Source organism: Microcaecilia unicolor, chromosome 3, assembly GCF_901765095.1.
Source record: "Microcaecilia unicolor chromosome 3, aMicUni1.1, whole genome shotgun sequence".
Taxonomy (NCBI): domain Eukaryota; kingdom Metazoa; phylum Chordata; class Amphibia; order Gymnophiona; family Siphonopidae; genus Microcaecilia; species Microcaecilia unicolor.
Genome location: NC_044033.1, coordinates 263712885 through 263731347, shown reverse-complemented (window position 1 = coordinate 263731347; position 18463 = coordinate 263712885). Strand labels below are relative to the sequence as shown.

General features: G+C 42.2%; 1 protein-coding gene across 1 annotated transcript in view; it reads right to left on the bottom strand.

Moving 5' to 3' along the window:
• The window catches only part of UST (uronyl 2-sulfotransferase), a 461975-nt gene that overhangs the window by 158802 nt on the left and 284710 nt on the right, over nucleotides 1-18463 (bottom strand). The window contains exon 4 of the mRNA XM_030198046.1: nucleotides 18344-18423. Within this exon, the coding sequence (XP_030053906.1) occupies nucleotides 18344-18423 (80 nt within the window). The remainder of the gene's footprint in view (nucleotides 1-18343; nucleotides 18424-18463) is intronic.

Here is an 18463-nt window from a genome sequence, read left to right as displayed (position 1 = left end):
GTACCGCCCAGATACCGCTTGCCCCAGGCGGTAATTCCCTTTTTTGGCGCATGCCCAAAACACGCGCCAAAATATTTTCTACCGTGGGACCCTTACCCGGCGGTAATCGGCAGGTGGCACAAAATGCACACTTACTACCCGGTTAGCGCATGAGACCTTACTGCTATGTCAATGGGTGGCATTAAGGTCTCGGGCTGAAACTGGGCGCGCTCTGGTTTTCACTTTGCCGCATGTCCATTTTCCGGCACATTAAACAAAACCCCCTTTTTTCCAGGCGCGCTCAGGAAGTGGACCAGCATGAATCCAAAGCACACACCTACACCAGCGCAGGCCACTTTTGGGCATGCCTTAGTAAAAGGGCCCCTATATATGTCCTGAAGTAACAATTCCAAAATAGCCAAATGATGTTAATCAACATCTCTACCTTCCAGAAAACATCTTCACTGAGACACATCATAGAAAACGTATTTATGGAGTTCCTCTTTCTTTCCCCACTTTTTTTCCTTTCCTTATGTCCTCTCTCTCTCTCTCCTTCTCCATCTTAATATACTGCTCTATTTAATTGTTTGAGATTGTACATCACCTTGAAGGCCTTCAACCTAAGCGGTATATCATATACCTAACCCCCCCTGTTTACTAAGCTGCGCGACAATGCCAAAACAATACCTCCTCACTCTCATCTCTCCCTACACTCCTCCCTGGGAACTCCGTTCACTGGGTAAATCTCTCTTATCTGCACCCGTCTCCTTCACCGCTAACTCCAGACTCCGTTCCTTTTATTTTGCTGCACCATATGCCTGGAATAGACTTCCTGAACCGGTACGTCATGCTCCATCTCTGGCCGTCTTCAAATCTAAGCTAAAAGGCCACCTTTTTGATGCTGCTTTTAACTCCTAACCCTTATTCACTTGTTCAGAACCCATTATTTTATCATCCTCACTTTAATATTCCCTTATCTCTTGTTTGTCCTGTTTGTCTGTCTTAATTAGATTGTAAGCTCTGTCAAGCAGGGACTGTCTCTTCATGTTCAAGTGTACTACTTACTACTACTACTACTACTTATCATTTCTAAAGGCTACTAGACGTATGCAGCGCTGCGTATGTCTAGTAGCGCTATAGAAATGATAAGTAGTAGTAGTAGTAGAAGAATGGGCAGTGTCGGCACTAGTTCGCGGCTTAGTAAACATGGGAGTAAATAGACTTGAAAACTTGACTCTGGGAGGAAATAAAACACTTACAAGGAAATCTCAATTGAAATGTGGCCTCAAGTGAAATCACATGCTGTCTCAACTGTAGAAATTGCTTCCTCCTAAGCTGAGTAATTTAAAAAATATCCAGGAAGTCCTGATTTTTTTCGCCAAAGAAATTGGTATCTTTTGCACAAAAGTAAAGTTTCCTAAGAGCATCTTTTATCTTGGTGGAAGACAAATGAAACCAAAAGCGTAGATATAAATGTAATATCTTCTGAAGATGATTCCAGAATTTCTGACATTTATGGCTAGAGTCTATATATGGCGCCCATGAAATCAGCGCAGAAAAAAGCTCTATTCTATATGCCGTGCTTAAAGTTAGGCATGGTTTATAGAATAACGCTTACATTTGGGTGTCGCGCCTAACTTTAGGCACGGTCATTTGCACTGAGTGAAATGTGCTGCAAATGCACATGCCTACGTTAGTGGTATACCCCTGTTATTCTATAACAATGAGCGTTAATTTTAGGAATGCCCCCATTTCGCCCATGGTCCTCCCATTTCCGCATTCCCTTTTTCAGATCGTACGTAAATTTTAGGTGTGGATCCTGTGTCAATTATATCTAATTAATACCAATAATTGCTTGTTAAAAAGCCATTGGCACTAATTGGCTTGTTATTCAATTAAATTGGGCAAGTGCCAAAATTTGTGTGCACTATTTTTGGTGACAGGGTTAATGGTTCCCGACCATCAAAAGTTGCTGCTTTGTGATAAGTAGTAAAATTTTGAACTGATGGAGCCACAGTGCCTGGATACCTAAGACTGCCGTTCCAGCCAGAAACAGAATCAGTTCATCACGTACTAATCTGAACCTTCACTATCCAAGCTGCATTGGATTCAGATACAAATCAACCTATGTATCCAATTTTTCTTACTTAAGTACCCAAATTCAAAACTGCACAGAGCAATATACAATCAGAAACTTGAAAATTATTCAGTTGCTCAAAAAGCTTAAAGGGTTTAATGAGTATTTGAACATAAAAAGTATCTTAGTACTAATGAGGCTACATATTAATAAAAGATACTTTTTATGTTCAAATACTTATTAAACCCTTTAAGCTTTTTGAGCAATTGAATAATTTTCAAGTTTCTTACTTAAGTACCCCAATGTGGAATGCATTACCAAAGAGTGTGAAAATGATGCACGACCATCAAAACTTCAGGCGACTTTTAAAGACCTGTTTTGCAAGGCCTACCCTATTGATTCTACTTAAATGCCTCAACTCTACAATGCATCTAAACATACATTGCAATGGACATTTTATTTCTTATTTCCTTGTCCCTTATTGTACCCATTTACCCCTACCTTACCTGACCCTTTTTCTAATTGTATTTGTTTAATACCTACCGTACTTGGCGTTCACCATTACGGTATTATGCAAGCCACATTGAGCCTGCTAATATGTGGGAAAATGTGGGATACAAATTTACAAATAAATAAATAAATAAAATACAAAACTTACCCCCCCCCCCCCCCCCCCCACTGGCGCAGCTTAGTAAACAGGGGGGTTAGTTAGCAACTATTTATCAGAGATCCTTTTACAATTGTCTAGGATTTTTGTGCCCCAGTATGTTTTTCAGCCTCTCCTGTATATGACATTTACTGCAGTACATCCTTTATCCATTTTCTTTTTTTCCGGTTATTGGAAATGTATGTTACCTTGCAGTACCTTCTTTATGCAAACTGTACTTTGTGTTTATTTGATATTTAAAAAAGGATAAGTTTATGTAGAAGGTGACCAAGAAGTAGGCCGGAAAATCACAATTTTTGTCGTAGGTGCAATATCTCTAAATGGGTTAGTTTTGTACATATCATGACAGTAAAAAACCTCACTCTTAAGCCAGGTTATTTGGCTAATTCTGCTTTGCACTAGTTCAGCAGAAAATAACGTTTACATTAAAAAATATTTTCACTCAACCTCCAGCAGGCTACACCAGTCCAGAAAGCATTTCAACATCACTAGCACACAGTCTGACTATTTTACAGTGCTGCTTCAAAGAGGGATTCCAACCTAAAAGTTAGACATGTGGAAACATGATCCAATGGACTCCTTCAAAAGAAGAAAATAACTTTTAAAATTAAAGTTATTTGCTCTTTGATTTGGTACTTGGCCTGTACTTAAGGGACACAGAGTGAGGTTAGAGGCCAACCAGGTGCACAGCAGCTGGAGACATGCCCAGAAACTGTATGAAAAATTACCCTGAATTTTAAAGTTATGTTCTTATTTACAGGGGGTATATTTTAGCAGCCTATGTTCTCTGGTCATCTAGCCAACTGTTTGTTTGTTTTTTAATCATCTAAGTTGAACTGCCTCTTCAAATGCATCATTTAGCATATTTTCCATAATGTAAATCACTGATATTTTACTTACAGCTCTTATTCAATAAAAAGCTTGTTTTCAGCACATAAGTTGAACCACATTTTGCTTTTTAAATTATTTTTACATTTCCATCATGGAACAAAATAAAAGAAATTTATCTTGCCTCACCAACAAAAACATAATTACTTAGGTTAGCAAAAGCAAATAGAATGGGAAGAAAAATAAAGCCTGAAAAACTAAACAATTAAGTCCAGAAGTTGGAGGTGGGAGTATGTGGTGTGGCGGGGGAGAACCATATTAAAGGCCTCCTTTACTAAACCGTGTTAGCGAGTCTCAGCGAGACAAATGTGTTGCAGCCCATGGACACATTTGCCTCCCTCATAGTCGGCATCTCTAGCAGGCTGCCTCCCAATCGCTCTGTTGGCAAAAGGCTCCTTATGTGTAAAACCATTGGACCTACAGCCGGGGCTTCAAGCCGCTAGGAGGTACAAGCAACGGCTTTCCCATGGCGCTTAGGCATAAGAGGCAATTCATCCCACAAGAACAGCAAGGAGCCAGCAGCACCTCAGGTACATGTGGCCATCCTGGATACCCCTCCTGTTTCTATTTATGATGTAACGCCTTTTCACCTTTCCCCACTTTTTAGATTATAGCAACGTAAACTATTCAGAATGGAATTCTGAATGGATAGTATATCAAATATTATTAAATAGCTTTGTCCATTTAGCAGTTTAAGGGCCCCATTTACTAAGCCGCGCTGTAGGCGTGCAAACCTTTTAGTGTATGCTAAAAATTAGCATGCGCTAACAATAGAGACACCCATAGGAATATAATGGGTGTCTATCATTAGCGCGCTAATTTTTAGAGCTCGCTAAAAAGTTAGTGTGCCTATAGCACAGCTTAGTAAACAGGGCCCAAAGTGACAAAATTAGTCACCCAGGGCTCTGTTTTTAATGCCACCCCTGTCCGCAGTGATTTTGAATTAATCATTGCCCCAATAAGCTTATTGCTGCTATTTTATAAAGGCACATCAGTGTTTATCTTGCCTGTGTACAATAAATACACAGATCCTGATGAAATTTGACAAGTTGTGGCCACTGTTTCTGCTTTGGTTCCAGCACACACTTTCATGATGTATGCGTTCCTCTTGAACTGGATGTTCTATTGACTGATTATTGCTTTACAACGTGTTATAGTATATTGAATTGTATGGATTCATTACTTTGAATGTTTTAGGGATTTCTTTCTTCATGTTATACTAACACTGTAGGGGAAGCTTAGCCGAGATTGGGTGGCAGAGCCGGTGGTGGGAGGCGGGGCTAGTGGTTGGGAGGGGGGGGGCTAGTGCTGGGCAGACTTCTACGGTCTGTGCCCTGAAAATGGCAGAAACAAATCAAGGTCGGTTATACACAAAAAGTAGCACATATGAGATCCACCTTACTAAGGAGAACTCCAGAAACATAAATCAATCACACCTTCATGTGTGTAGCGTGTACCAAATCGACACTACTTCCTGTGTAGCGTGCTCACCCGGCGGTAATTTCAAAGTTGGCATGTGCTGTTTCCCGTGGTAGAAAATATTTTTCTATTTTCCACTGTGTGGGGGGGGGGGGGAGGACGTTCCCGGTAGCACAGCCACATTGACGCATGCTACATGCATACTGTGCATGTAGCATGTGAGCCTTTTCTGCTAGGTCAATGGAGGCAGAAAGGGCTCAGGCAGTAAATAGCTGCGCACTACTTTTAATTCTAGCGCACGACCATTTACTGTCCCCATTTTAAAAAGCATTTTTTCCTAGCTGCATTAAAAAATGGCCCAGCGTGTGCCAAACACATATGCCCACACCACTTCAGGCCACTTTTACCATGGCTTAGTAAAAAGACCCCTAAGTGATCTAGATACATAACTGCCAATTACTATTGCTGTCCCCTCAAAATGGTGCTCCTAGCAGTAGTCTCATAAGTACATAAGTATTGCCATACTGGGAAAGACCGAAGGTCCATCAAGCCCAGCATCCTGTTTCCAAAGTGGCCAATCCAGGTCACAAATACCTGGCAAGATCCCAAAAAAGTGCATACATTTTATGCTACTTATCCTAGAAATAAGTAGTGGATTTTCCCCAAGTCCATTTTAATAATGATCTATGGACTTTTCCTTTAGGAAACCATCCAAACTTTTTTAAAACCCTGCTAAGCTAACTGCTTTTACTACATTCTCTGGCAAAGAATTCCACAGTTTAATTACACGTTGAATGAAGAAACATTTTCTCCAATTCATTTTAAATTTACTACTTTGTAGCTTCATCACGTGCCCCCTAGCCCTAGTATTTTTGGAAAGAGTAAAAAGCGATCCATGTCTACCCATTCCACTCCATTATTATTTTATAGACCTCTGTCATATCTCCCCTCAGCTGTCTTTTTCTCCAAGCTGAAGAGCCCTAGCTCCCTGACAACCCCAGCCATTCTACCATCATTTTAGGGCTATAACAGGACCTGCGGTATGCACCTGGTGTTCATCACAAGTTGAAAAATGAACTTGTAGAACAATTGTTATGTAATTTATCTTTAAAATCAAGCATGGTATCGGAAGATTGGAGGGTGGCCAATGTAACACCAATTTTTTAAAAAGGTTCCAGAGGTGATTCGGGAAATTATAGACCGGTGAGCCTGATGTTGGTGCCAGGCAAAATGGTAGAGCCTATTACAAAGAACAAAACTACAGAGCATATTTATTTATTTTATTTTTATTTGTGGCATTTATACCCCGCTCTTTCCCGCTCGATAGCAGGTTCAGTGCGGCTTACAAAGTGTGGTACAAAGTATCAACTTTTCTTCGAAGCACTTAATATAACACAGATCAGTTATTCTTTGGAATAAGTACACAGTAAATCCAACAAGTTAGCATTTAACTTTCAAAAAGGAGACTATGATAACATTTATTTATTTATTTGCATTTGTATCCCACATTTTCCCACCTATTTGCGGGCTCAGTGTGGCTTACAATACATTGTAAATAATGGAAATACAATTTGCTACAATTCAGTTATGGATTACATTATGAGAAGTTATGCGAAGAACGAGTCAAGGTATCGTTTGGGAATAGGACAAGGAAAAGAACAATGAGAAGAACAGTGGAAAAAAAAACTTAGAGGAGCAGCTGCGAAGGTCAAAAATGTACATTAGGCATGGATGCTGTTCAAAAATACCATCCTGGAAGCCCAGGCCAAATATATTCCATGTATTATAAAAGTGGGAAGGAAGACTAAATGACAGCCGACATAGTTATAAGGAGAACGAAGCTATTACAGCTAAAAGAAAATCCTTTAGAAAACGTAGAAGGAAGCGACTGAAAGCATAAGGAATGGCAAGTCAAATACAAAGCGCTCATAAGGAAGGCAAAGTGGAACTTTGAAAAAAAAGATTGTGTTGGAGGCAAAAACACATAGTAAAATTTTTTAGGTATATTAAAAGCAAGAAGCCAGCAAAAGAATCACTTGGACCGCTAGATGACCAAGGGGTAAAAGGGGAACTCAGGGAAGACAAAGCCACAGCAGAGAAATTAAATGAATTCTTTGCTTTGGTCTTCACTGAGGAAGATTTGGGAGAGATATCGGTATCAGAAATGGTATTCAAAGCTGACAAGTCAGAGCAACTGAATAAAATCTCTATAAACCTGGAAGATGTAATGGCACAATTTGACAAATTGAAGAGTAGCAAATCGCCTGGACCAGATGGTATTCATCCTAGAGTACTGATAGAATTGAAAAATGATGCATGTGAGAAAGAGGAACCCTAACTATAGCTACGTAATGCAAGGTTCCATATTAGGAGTCACCAACCAGGAAAGGGATCTAGGTGTCTTCTTTGATGATACATTGAAACCCTCTGCGTAGTGTGCAGCGGCGGCAAAGAAAGCAAATTGAATGTTAGGAATTATTAGGAAAGGAATGGAAAACAAAAGTGAGGATATTATAATGCCTTTGTATCGCTCCATGGTGCCACCGCACCTCCAATATAATGTTCAATTTTGGTCACTGCATCTCAAAAAAGGTACAGAGAAGGGCAGCGAAAATGATAAAGTGGATGGGATGACTTCCCTATGAGGAAAGGCTAAAATGGCTAGAGCTTGGAGAAAAGATGGCTGAGGGGAGATATGATAGAGGCCTATAAAATAATAACATAGTAACATAGTAGATGACGGCAGAAAAAGATCTGCACGGTCCATCCAGTCTGCCCAACAAGACAACTCATGTGTGCTACTTTTTGTGTATACCCTACTTTGATTTGTACCTATGCTCTTCAGGGCACAGACCGTATAAGTCTGCCCAGCACTATCCCCGCCTCCCAACCACCAGCCCCGCCTCCCAACCACCGGCTCTGGCACAGACCGTATAAGTCGGCCCAGCACTAGCCCCGCCTCCCACCACCGGCTCTGGCACAGACCGTATAAGTCTGCCCAGCACTATCCCTGCCTCCCAACCTCCAGTCCCGCCTCCCACCACTGGCTCTGGCACAGACCATATAAGTCTGCCCCGCACTATCTCCACCTCCCAACCTCCAGCCCCGCCTCCCACTACCAGCTCTGCTATCCAATCTCGGTTAAGCTCCTGAGGTTCCATTCCTTCTGAACAGGATTCCTTTATGTTTATCCCACGCATGCTTGAATTCCGTTACCGTTTTCATCTCCACCACCTCCCACGGGAGGGCATTCCAAGATTCCACCACTCTCTCCGTGAAGAAATACTTCCTGACATTTTTCTTGAGTCTGCCCCCCTTCAATCTCATTTCATGTCCTCTCGTTCTACCGCCTTCGTATCTCCGGAAAAGGTTCGTTTGCGGATTAATACCTTTCAAATATTTGAACGTCTGTATCATATCACCCCTGTTTCTCCTTTCCTCCAGGGTATACATGTTCAGGTCAGCAAGTCTCTCCTCATACGTGGAGTGGAATGGGTAGACATGAATAGCTTGTTTACTCTTTCAAAAAATACTAGGACTAGGGGGGTATGCAATGAAGCTTCAAAGTAGTAAATTTAAAACGAATCAGAGAAAATATTTCTTCACTCAAATTATAATTAAACTCTGGAATTCTTTACCAAATAATGTGGTAAAAGCAGTTAGCTAAGCGGGGTTTAAAAAAGGTTTGGCTAGCTTTCTAAAAGAAAAGTCCATAAGCCATTATTAAAATGGAGAAAATCCACTGCTTATATCTAGGATAAACAGCATAAAATGTATTGTACTGTTCTGGGATCTTGCCAGGTACTTGTAACCTGGATTAGCCACTGTTGGAAACAGGATGCTGGGCTTGATGGACCTTCAGTCTGTCCAGTATGGCAATACTTATGTAGAGCCTGGAACTTATTTACTCTGTGCAATAAAGTTACCACCACCAAAAAGAGAACCTTCTACATCAGATATTTGAGTTCACAGGTGTTAAGTGGCACAAAAGGAGCTTTCATGAGCTGGATTAATACAATGTTGAAATCCCATGATACTGCAGGCCCCTTATAAAGTAAACAATTAAAAGCTATACAGCAGTGGCGATCCTAGCCAGCATGACACCCGGGGCGGATCGCAGATGCGCCCCCCCCCCCGGGTGCAGCACGGCCCCCCCCCCCAGCGAAATGACCCCCCCCCCCCCGGGTGCACGCCGCTGGGGGGGAGGTGCCGCAGCGCGCGCCTGTCAGCTGAGTTTGCTAATTTCGCTGCAGCTCCCTCTGCCCCGGCCAGAACAGGAAGTAACCTGTTCCGGGGCAGAGGGAGCTGCAGCGAAGTTAGCGAAGTTAGAGAACTCAGCTGACAGGCGCGCGCCGCGGCACCCCCCAGTAGCGTGCACCCGGGGCGGACCGCCCCCACTGCCCCCCCTTGGTACGCCACTGTTATACAGAGATAGGTTTATCTTCTGCATGATACAATAGGGTGTATTCTAACAGAGTTGATTTTCAAACCTGACTCAGACAGATAAAGAGGGTATTCAAGTATTTTTCATGTGGGACATAAAGATGGATTTTGGGTCCTCCTGTCACATCAGATAGCAAAATGACTTCCATTTGAAACTGTAATACCTTCCAGTACAATCTCTCCTGGGAGCCAGAATTACTCATGAAACACTTTCTGGCAAATTTATGGAAGATCTAGTTATCCTCTCAACATCCAATCTGTGAAGGAAAAAGCTTTGATGTTGGGATGCAACAGAGACCACTGAACGTCTGTGACTAGTGTTAGATAACGCCCTAGTTTTATGGACTTTCTTATGGAAAATTCCAGAAGAGGGAATCACACTTGTCTCAGACCATATAGGGCTATGAGAATCACAGTTTCCTGGTCCAATCTGAGTTTCAGAATGGCTATCAGGGGTAATGGAAGATAAGCATACAGAGCACCCACCCTCCAATCTAGGAGGAAGGCATCCAAGACTAATTTGCCTTGTGCGCTTTCTTGTTCTGAAGAGTGGTGAATAGATCTGCTAAGGGGGTGCATCAAGCCTGAAAAATCCTCTGAACCAGCTCTTTGTCCCCAGATCACTTGTATGTTTAAAGTACATGACTCATGTTCTCCATGCTCGCGACATATGTCGCTAAATTTAACATAGGGCTAAATTTAAAACTCTATGTCTGATCTTCAAGGCACTGAAAGGAAATGGCCCCGAGTATCTGAAGAATAGGATGATCCTCCACACACTGCCAAGGACACTAAGGTCCTCCCAAGGATTTTCACTAACTACACCCTCTCCAAAAGACATTACACGATGTGATACCCGCAAGCGAGCCTTCTCCAGAGTAGCCCCCTTACTCTGGAATGCATTGCCTGAAAATCACAAGCCCCATGGACAGAAAAACCTCTGTGATTTTCTAAATCATCTGAATAACGGCTACCCCAATATAAAATTGACCATGGAGAATGAGATTAATGGATGCCTTTCCTTTCTGGATTTAATGATCAGAAAGTGGACAGGTGAAAGCCTGGGCCACACGGTATACAGAAAGTCCAACCATACCAACCATTATCTATAAGCAAAATACCATCACCATCCTGTCACACTAGAGTGCTAAGAGTTTACGACCCAATTTTCAGAAAGACACCCTCCGAGGCACATTCTTAGCTAATAACTACAGCAAAAGGTCCACTTCTCAAGCCCCAAAACTTCTGAACAACTCAACCCACGAAAATCAACAACCAACAAGTATTAGATGACAACCCCTATGTTCAAAGAGTGACAGATCACATAGGAAAACTGCGAGCTTGAAGATATTCGGTATATGATAATTACTAGTAATCTTGCACTAGATTTACAGGCAAATATAGTAGTAAAAAGATCTTTATTAGCATTAAGGAAACTCAGGAGAATTAGGGAATCTATCAGACCTCTAGCTTTTAGATTAGCCGATCAAAGGTTCATCCTATCACAATAAGACTATTGCAATATTGTATATTTAGGTTGCCCCAGGTTTTATTGAAAAGGCTTCAGATTACTCAAATGCAGCAGAGAGACTAAATGTTTGGCTACTAAGCAGGATAAAATTATCCCACTTTTGGTCAATTTACAATGGCTACCAGTGGAGGTCCAAAATTGTTTCAAGCTATGCACATTAGTCTTTAAGATAATTCAAGGCTCTGCACCACAATATATGTTAAAGCTGGTAACTCCTTTAAACAGGATGAATTCTATGGCGCTCAGAAATCTCATTACGTTGTCCTTTCCAGATCCTAGAGATTTGCTTTCCAAAAAACGTTTTACAGCCAGATTTGATTATCAAGCTGCATTAATCTTAAATTCCATTCCTTATCAGATTATAATTGTGTATAGTTACCCATGTTTTTGTAAAGCTCTAAAGACGTACCTATTCTACAAATTTTTGGAATGTTAATATGAACAGGTTTTTTTTTTAATTCCCAGTAGTTGCCTGTTTTTTTTGTAATCTGCATAGAACCTATGGATGTTTGCAGAATACAAGAAAATATTTGTATCTGTATTTGCTAAAGAAGAATACCATCAAAACAGCCTACAGTGCTCCAATGAAGCTGGCATCCACATTCACACATGTGAAAGACCAGCTACCTCTGCTCCAAACTGGAATTACAAAATCCCATGCAGTTGCGGCCAATCATATATTGGCAAAACTGGACGCATTCTAGAGGAAAGGCTACAACAGCATAAGAGGCACCACAAGCTCTGGAAAAATCAGCTGTAGCTCTTCATGTTAAGGCAACTAGTTACACAATTAAATTTAAGCAGAGGCATAGCTTGGGGGAGGAGGGTCACCAGGGGAGCAACCGCTCCCCCAAACAGACTTCCGTTGATGACAGCACCTGTTTTTCACACAATCTGACGCGTTTAAAATATGCACTGATGCCGTCAGCAGTCCACTCTCTGCTCCAAACTTAGGCGCAGATTGGATGTATACCATAACAGTGCATAGTTTTTTGAAATGCCCACAACCCGCCCATTCCACACCCATGGACATGCCCCCTTTTCAGCTACAAATTAGAATTTACACGCATCACATTATAGAATATGCTTAGAATGTTGTGCAAGTAAATTCTAATTACAGCCAATTAGTGCCACTAATTGGTTAAGTACCAATGATTGGCACTGATTGGCTTGTTAATCAGTTAAGCTGTATGCACAGTTTGCGCACAACTTAAGGCGCCATTTATAGAATTTTGAGGTTAGTGCACACACAACCTAAAACTAACACAGAATGCTTTAGCATGTCCTGTATAAGGTTATTTTTGCCATGTTAAGCACATATTTTTAAAAAAAGCTGAACTATGCCTGGAATCCCAGGAAAATATGGGGGCAGTTATCAGTCCATCTGAGTTACTTACAGGCCCTCGGATATTTTCTATCTATCCAGCAGACCTGCCAACTCATACATTATTGCGTGTTTTACTGATCTCACGCATAGACTATAGTCCAATGAGAAGACAAGAAAAAGTAGGGGTGGACCATGCAAACATCATTTGCCTGCAAGTCATCTGTCTGGAGGAAAGAGAGCAAAGCCTCAACCAACCAAAAAGTTTTCAAAAAATAAGATTTCAGCCTGACCTTAAATAATTGATAAGAACCCTTTTCCCAAATACCCAACAGGAGCTGGTTCCGTACAAACGGAGCATAGAAAAAAAAAAGGCCCCCTGCATAGCAGAGGTTTAACTGAGCCAAGGCTTGATTGAGATGGAAGTAATAGCAATGCCTTATTTTGGGATCTGAACACCCTGGACGGAGCAAATATTTGCAACAAATCAGCCAAATAACCAGGCTTCCCGGTATACAACACGTACCATCATTAGCACCTTATACAAAGATCGGTATTCCATGGGGAGCCAATGATACTTAATATAAAGGGAAGTTACATGATCCCTCTTTGTCAATCCTCCCTACAATCTAATGTTTTAACCACAGATGTTTTATACTTTTTGGTTGCCATATTTTATGTTATCATGTCTTTTAGCTGTATGTATAGTTTATTTCTCTGTTTGCTTATAGTGCATGTGACCCCTGAGGCAGGCGGTTTCCTCCGCCAAAACACGATCCGGTGTCGGGTTTATTTTTTATATATGAGATACTTTTCCAATAAAGATGTCATCCATTTATTTGTCTGCTGAAGGTTGGTTGGTCAATTAGCAATTTTCAAAACAGGCATTTACCCGTGTAAAAAGCATTGGAAGCAGTCAGTTATAACAATAACACTTGGTGTCAGTCACCAAAAATGTAGAAGGGAGTATGCATCATTTGTTGGCAACTCTTTGATTTATGTTAAAACATGAACTTCTGAAGCACTGGGGAGTGGGGAGGGAGATACAAAGATGGTAATGGTTTAACAGTAATTTCCACTGAAGTGAGGCAGTGATACTGGGATCACGGGTGAGAGAACAAGGTGATTTTATCATTCTGTATCATTGTTCAGTTACTGTTTTAAAAGGAAAAGGGAAATTGAATCATAGAAAAGTAGTTAGCCACTAAATATGATGTGGCAGAGGTGGGGGGGGGGGGGGGGGGTCAACCTTTTCCTCCTCTTTTCTTGTTTAAAACTAGAGAAAAAGGGCTGTAGGGGCTTAGTGAGAATTCTTTCCCCAATGAAATAATTTTGAACAGAATTTTCTTTGAACTAAAACATTACTATTCAAATCATTTTAGAACCACACATTTGTTTCAGATAAAGAGGGATTAAGGACTGTAACATCTGAGGTAGAAACATGTCTTCTCCATCTGATCTGTGGGATAATGTCCCCAAAATCTCCCTGCCACTAAGCCCCAGAATCAAACAAGTTCCTGGTGTACTGTAAAGAAAGAAACAATGGGTCTTTCTTGCTAGGTATTATATGATGTTGTTTTTGTGAGGTCTAATGATTTGTACCCACCTCTGTGACAAGATCAGCCTCAAACTTTCCAGAGGAAATGGATAAGGATCTTTTTCCCTTTAATTCACTCAAAAGTGCATCTATGCATGTACCCCTCTGGTACATCAGCAAATTCGCCCTTTCATTACAAAATCTCCAATACAGTGCTAAAAATTCCTCTTAGTGACCCAATTTGTATGTAAGATTTATTTATTTATGGCATTTATATCCCACAGTATTCCCGCCCATGGGCAGGCTCAATGTGGCGTACAATAGTTAATAACCAAACAATAGTACAAAATACAGTTTACAAGGTCACAAGAGGGAGAAAGAAAATAACTGAGGAGGAAAAGGGAGAGAGATCAAATCCACTGTGGTAAATCAACAGCACAAGTAACAGAGTCATAAAGCAAAAACCGGAAATGGGGATCTCTGTTTTAATGGAACCTTAGTAAGCGGTGAAAGAATGAATAAACAAAATGTTATAGTTCAAGAAAACTGAAGACCTCCCAGTCCTATTCTATATGTATTCCCGTACATACCACATAATCAGATTTTGGGAAACACATGTTACGGTTTATGTCTCATGATTCAACTATCATTTCCACAAGACAATATGCAGTGGGTCTTATAACAAATCTGAGCAACTTCTGTTTTTTTGGAAGAAAAGGTCCAAGAAATTCCCTCATTTACCACATTATCTTTCAGGCTGATCTTTAAAAGGTTACGCAGCCTACAAAATACCGGTTTTCTCTTGGACAAATATGTCTGCTAGTATTCTATACTCCTTTAATAAAATGTCAACCTTTCGGACAGACCTGCCAACTCAATGTCATTTAAAATGCTTTCTAATTCCCATTCTGGGCATTCTGGGATTTGTAGTCCTATAATTTGAACTAACACCCCTGCAAGCTCTGGAGCACTGACAAATACATTTTGAATAAAACCCTCCCCCCACCTTTACAGACCACTCGAAATCTCCCCAAATCACCCCCAACTCCCCTTACATCTCCCCCACCCCATCCACTCCTAAAAGAAAGAAAGCAAAATCAAGGAGGTGTACTAAAATAATCATAAACCTCACGTTTGCTATTGTTTTCAATAGCATCTACGAATGGTTCATGACATATATGCACGGGAAGCTTTCAAGTAAATAGAAAAAGCTGTCAAATAATATAAAAACACACATAGGCAGTCATAAGTATTTGCTATTGTTTTTATATAGAAATATCTTTATTGTCATCATAAGCAAAAATAAAGGCATACAATGCTGCACTGAAATCCACAGTATTGCCCCATATTGCTTAAAGACTTTCCAGTCAATATTCAGCCACAGTAGTCAGTTTTTTAAACACTGACCGCTGCAGGCAGAATTTGCCCCAGATATTGAGTATCAGACCATGTGTGGGCACTGGCACTGAATATCCAGGGCTATTTCACCATGTGCTGGCCACTGGAGCTTATACAGGCTCCCAGCCAATATTCAGCTGGGGCCTGCAAATGACATTTATGCGGGCGCTGGCTGAAAATTGGCCAAGATGCACATATGTCAGACTTGTGAGTTCTTGTACCAAGTAGAGCGCTGCTGAGCCCGGTACTCAGACCAGGTTCTGCTTGGCGGCCAGACAACCCCGGGTTTCACCTGCGCTGACCGCCGTTCCCCACAGGCTGAGCCCCAAGGTGCGGGCGGCCTGCAGGACTTACGAGACGGAGCTGGAAGCAGGGTGGTGAACGTATCGGCCAGGCAAGCAGCAGGCAAGAGTGATTCAGGTACAAGCAAAGTCAATAGGCAGGCAGCAGGCAGGGGAGTAATCCAAGAACAGGCAATGTCAATACGCAAACAACAGGCAAGAGAGTAATTCAGGCACAGGTAAAGTCAGTAGGCAGGCAGCAGGTCAAGAGTAATCCAGGTACAGGCAAAGTCAGTAGGCAGGCAGCAGGCAAGAGAGTAATCCAGGCACAAGCAAAGTCAATAGGCAGGCAGCAGGCAAGAGAGTAAAGTCAGCAATGAGGGACAAGTAGATAAGAAGCAAACTACTGAGCAAGTAACACCTACCAAAGTAGAAGCCGAAGCATGGAGTCCAGGAAGAGCTCAGCTGATAAAGTGCTGGCGTCTGACATCAGCAGGAACCAGCTGGGAGAAGGAGCACAGCCATAGGACAAGAGCAGGGGAAGGAGGAACCGGAAGACCAACAGGAGAGAAGCAAGGGAAGCCAGGCAGAGAGAGAGCAGACACAGGTGCATGGAAGCAAAGCAATTAAGGAGCCTGCAACCACCGCTCTCTGAACAAACCCAGAGAAGAACTACACACACATAGCTCAGGGCAGTGCCAGTCGACAGGACCCCACGCAGCCCGAGGACGCCGCTTGCGTTGAGGTAGGGGGGACATGACAACATAAATTGAAGCAGGTGTCCTCACTACCTCCAATTCCCCCCTTCAATCCTGATCCCCCCTCCCTCCCACCCCAGGCAACTTGAATACCCTGACTGAGCCTCCCCCCAGGCCTACCCTGTACATCCCTGGTGGTATAGGGGGTACAGTGGGCTGGAGCAACACCCACTCTATCCTGCCCCTTGAGGTTCCAGTCACAAAATGGCCACTGTGTCCTCTAGCAGCAGCCTCGCTCCTGCCCATTGGACTCCCTAGACCACCAGGTATATAAAAGGTAAGATCGGGGTGGAGCCAATAGAAGTTAACCCGGAAGTTAACCAGGCACCAGCCAATATTAGACCAATGCCTGGTTAGCCTTTTTGCTGTCCTAACTTTACCTGCTTACATAACATTTTGGCAGTTTGAATATCGCCACTAAGTGGTTAAGGGGCCCTTTTACTAAGCCATGAAGGCGCCTATGAGCGCCCAACGCACATCAATTTTGAGTTACCACCTGGCCAACGTGTGGCCCTTGCAGTAATTTCATTCATGGACGTGCATCAATTACATGCACCGGAAAATATTTCTATTTTCTGCCGTGCAGGCGGTAATTGGGCAGTAATCAGCATTTTACGCACTGTAACCCTCGTGGTCCTCAGTGTGGGGCAGATAACGTTTCCAGCTCTGTCCTCCTGGGTTGGAGCTTCTCTCTTTCACACAATCCAAAAGTCCACACCAAACTTCCTTCACAATCCACAGTCTTTAATTTAGAGACAGTTTACATAAACCTCTTAGCAGTCCCAAAATATAGCTGAAGTTCATTCTAGAGTTCTCCTGAGAAGGGGAAAACTCTCAGACCTTTCTTTATAAACACAGTTCAAGTCTCTTTAAGCATAGTCCATATAAAACAGCAAAGAAAAAGAAAAAAATCACCTGCTCTCTGAATACTTTTCTCTCAGAGTGCCGCAGGCTGGGCAGCACACCTCCCACCTTCACAGCTACTTCAATCTGTGTCCACCCGCTGCCCTTCCTTCAGACTTGCAAACTTTGGTCATTAGTGTTCTCATAGTCCATGGGTATTTGCTCCTCCAAACAGTTCTCCCCTGCAGGTAAATCCACTCCCCCTTCTATGCCCTCCATCCAATCAGGCTCCTCTCTACCCTTCAAGACACTTGATTCCTCCCTCCCATCAGCTGGCCTGCACCTTTTCTCTCCCTCCTCCCAGGTGGATGGAATCCTATATTGATTTCTTAACCATGGAAACGGAGTTTTAGCATTGCTGCTCCCTCTACTGGCCACCCTCTGATATAATGTTTTTTCTCCCTGTGTCCTGCCCTTCCTTTCTAGGGGAGGATTCTCTGTCATTGTTTCCCAGTTGTTCTTTCTTCCCTTCCCCCCCTGGCATTGTGGGTAAGGTAGTTCTATATCCCCAGGATCTGCAAAGTGTCTATGTTGCCTCCCCTCACTACAGCATGTAGACTATTTCCATCCAGGTACCGCATTAGACCTTACCACTAGGTCAATGACTGGCGGTAAGGTCTCAGACCCAAAATGGACGCGTGGCCTTTGTAAAAGGGCCCCTAAGTACTGCCTCTACCCAGGCTCTGCCCAGGCTCCGCCTACTGACTACCCCAGCTCTAACCAGACAGTACAGGGAAGGTTAGTGCTGGTATTCAGCAGCACTGTCCGGTTAGGTGCTGCTGTATACTAGCAGCTGTCTTGCCCAGTTAAATCGCTTTGAATACTGACTGGTTTATTTGAAGTACACACATTTGGGTCAGAACCCAAATTTTGGCCTAAACTAAATTTTTACGTGCTAGAGGAGTATGAATTGTGTGGATTACTTTTGCCAGTGGTCCACCAGTGATTGCTGGTCCTGACATAGACCCCCTAACATGTTCAAGTATATTTAATATAATTTGATCCAGACAGGAAGGGGTTACAAGTGCAAGGTGCTTCTAGGATGTAATCATTTTCAAATAAACAAAAGTTAAAAACAAAATATTGAAGATTATTTCTATTAAAACTGTGCTACCATAATAAACTAAAGGTAACTTACCTTGTGAAATTCAGAAAATGAACGTGTCGCGTGAATAAATATGGCTGCTCAGCAGTGCTTACATTTCTAATCAATTCCATCTAAAAAAAAAAAAACCAAAATACAAGAAAAGGTTGAATA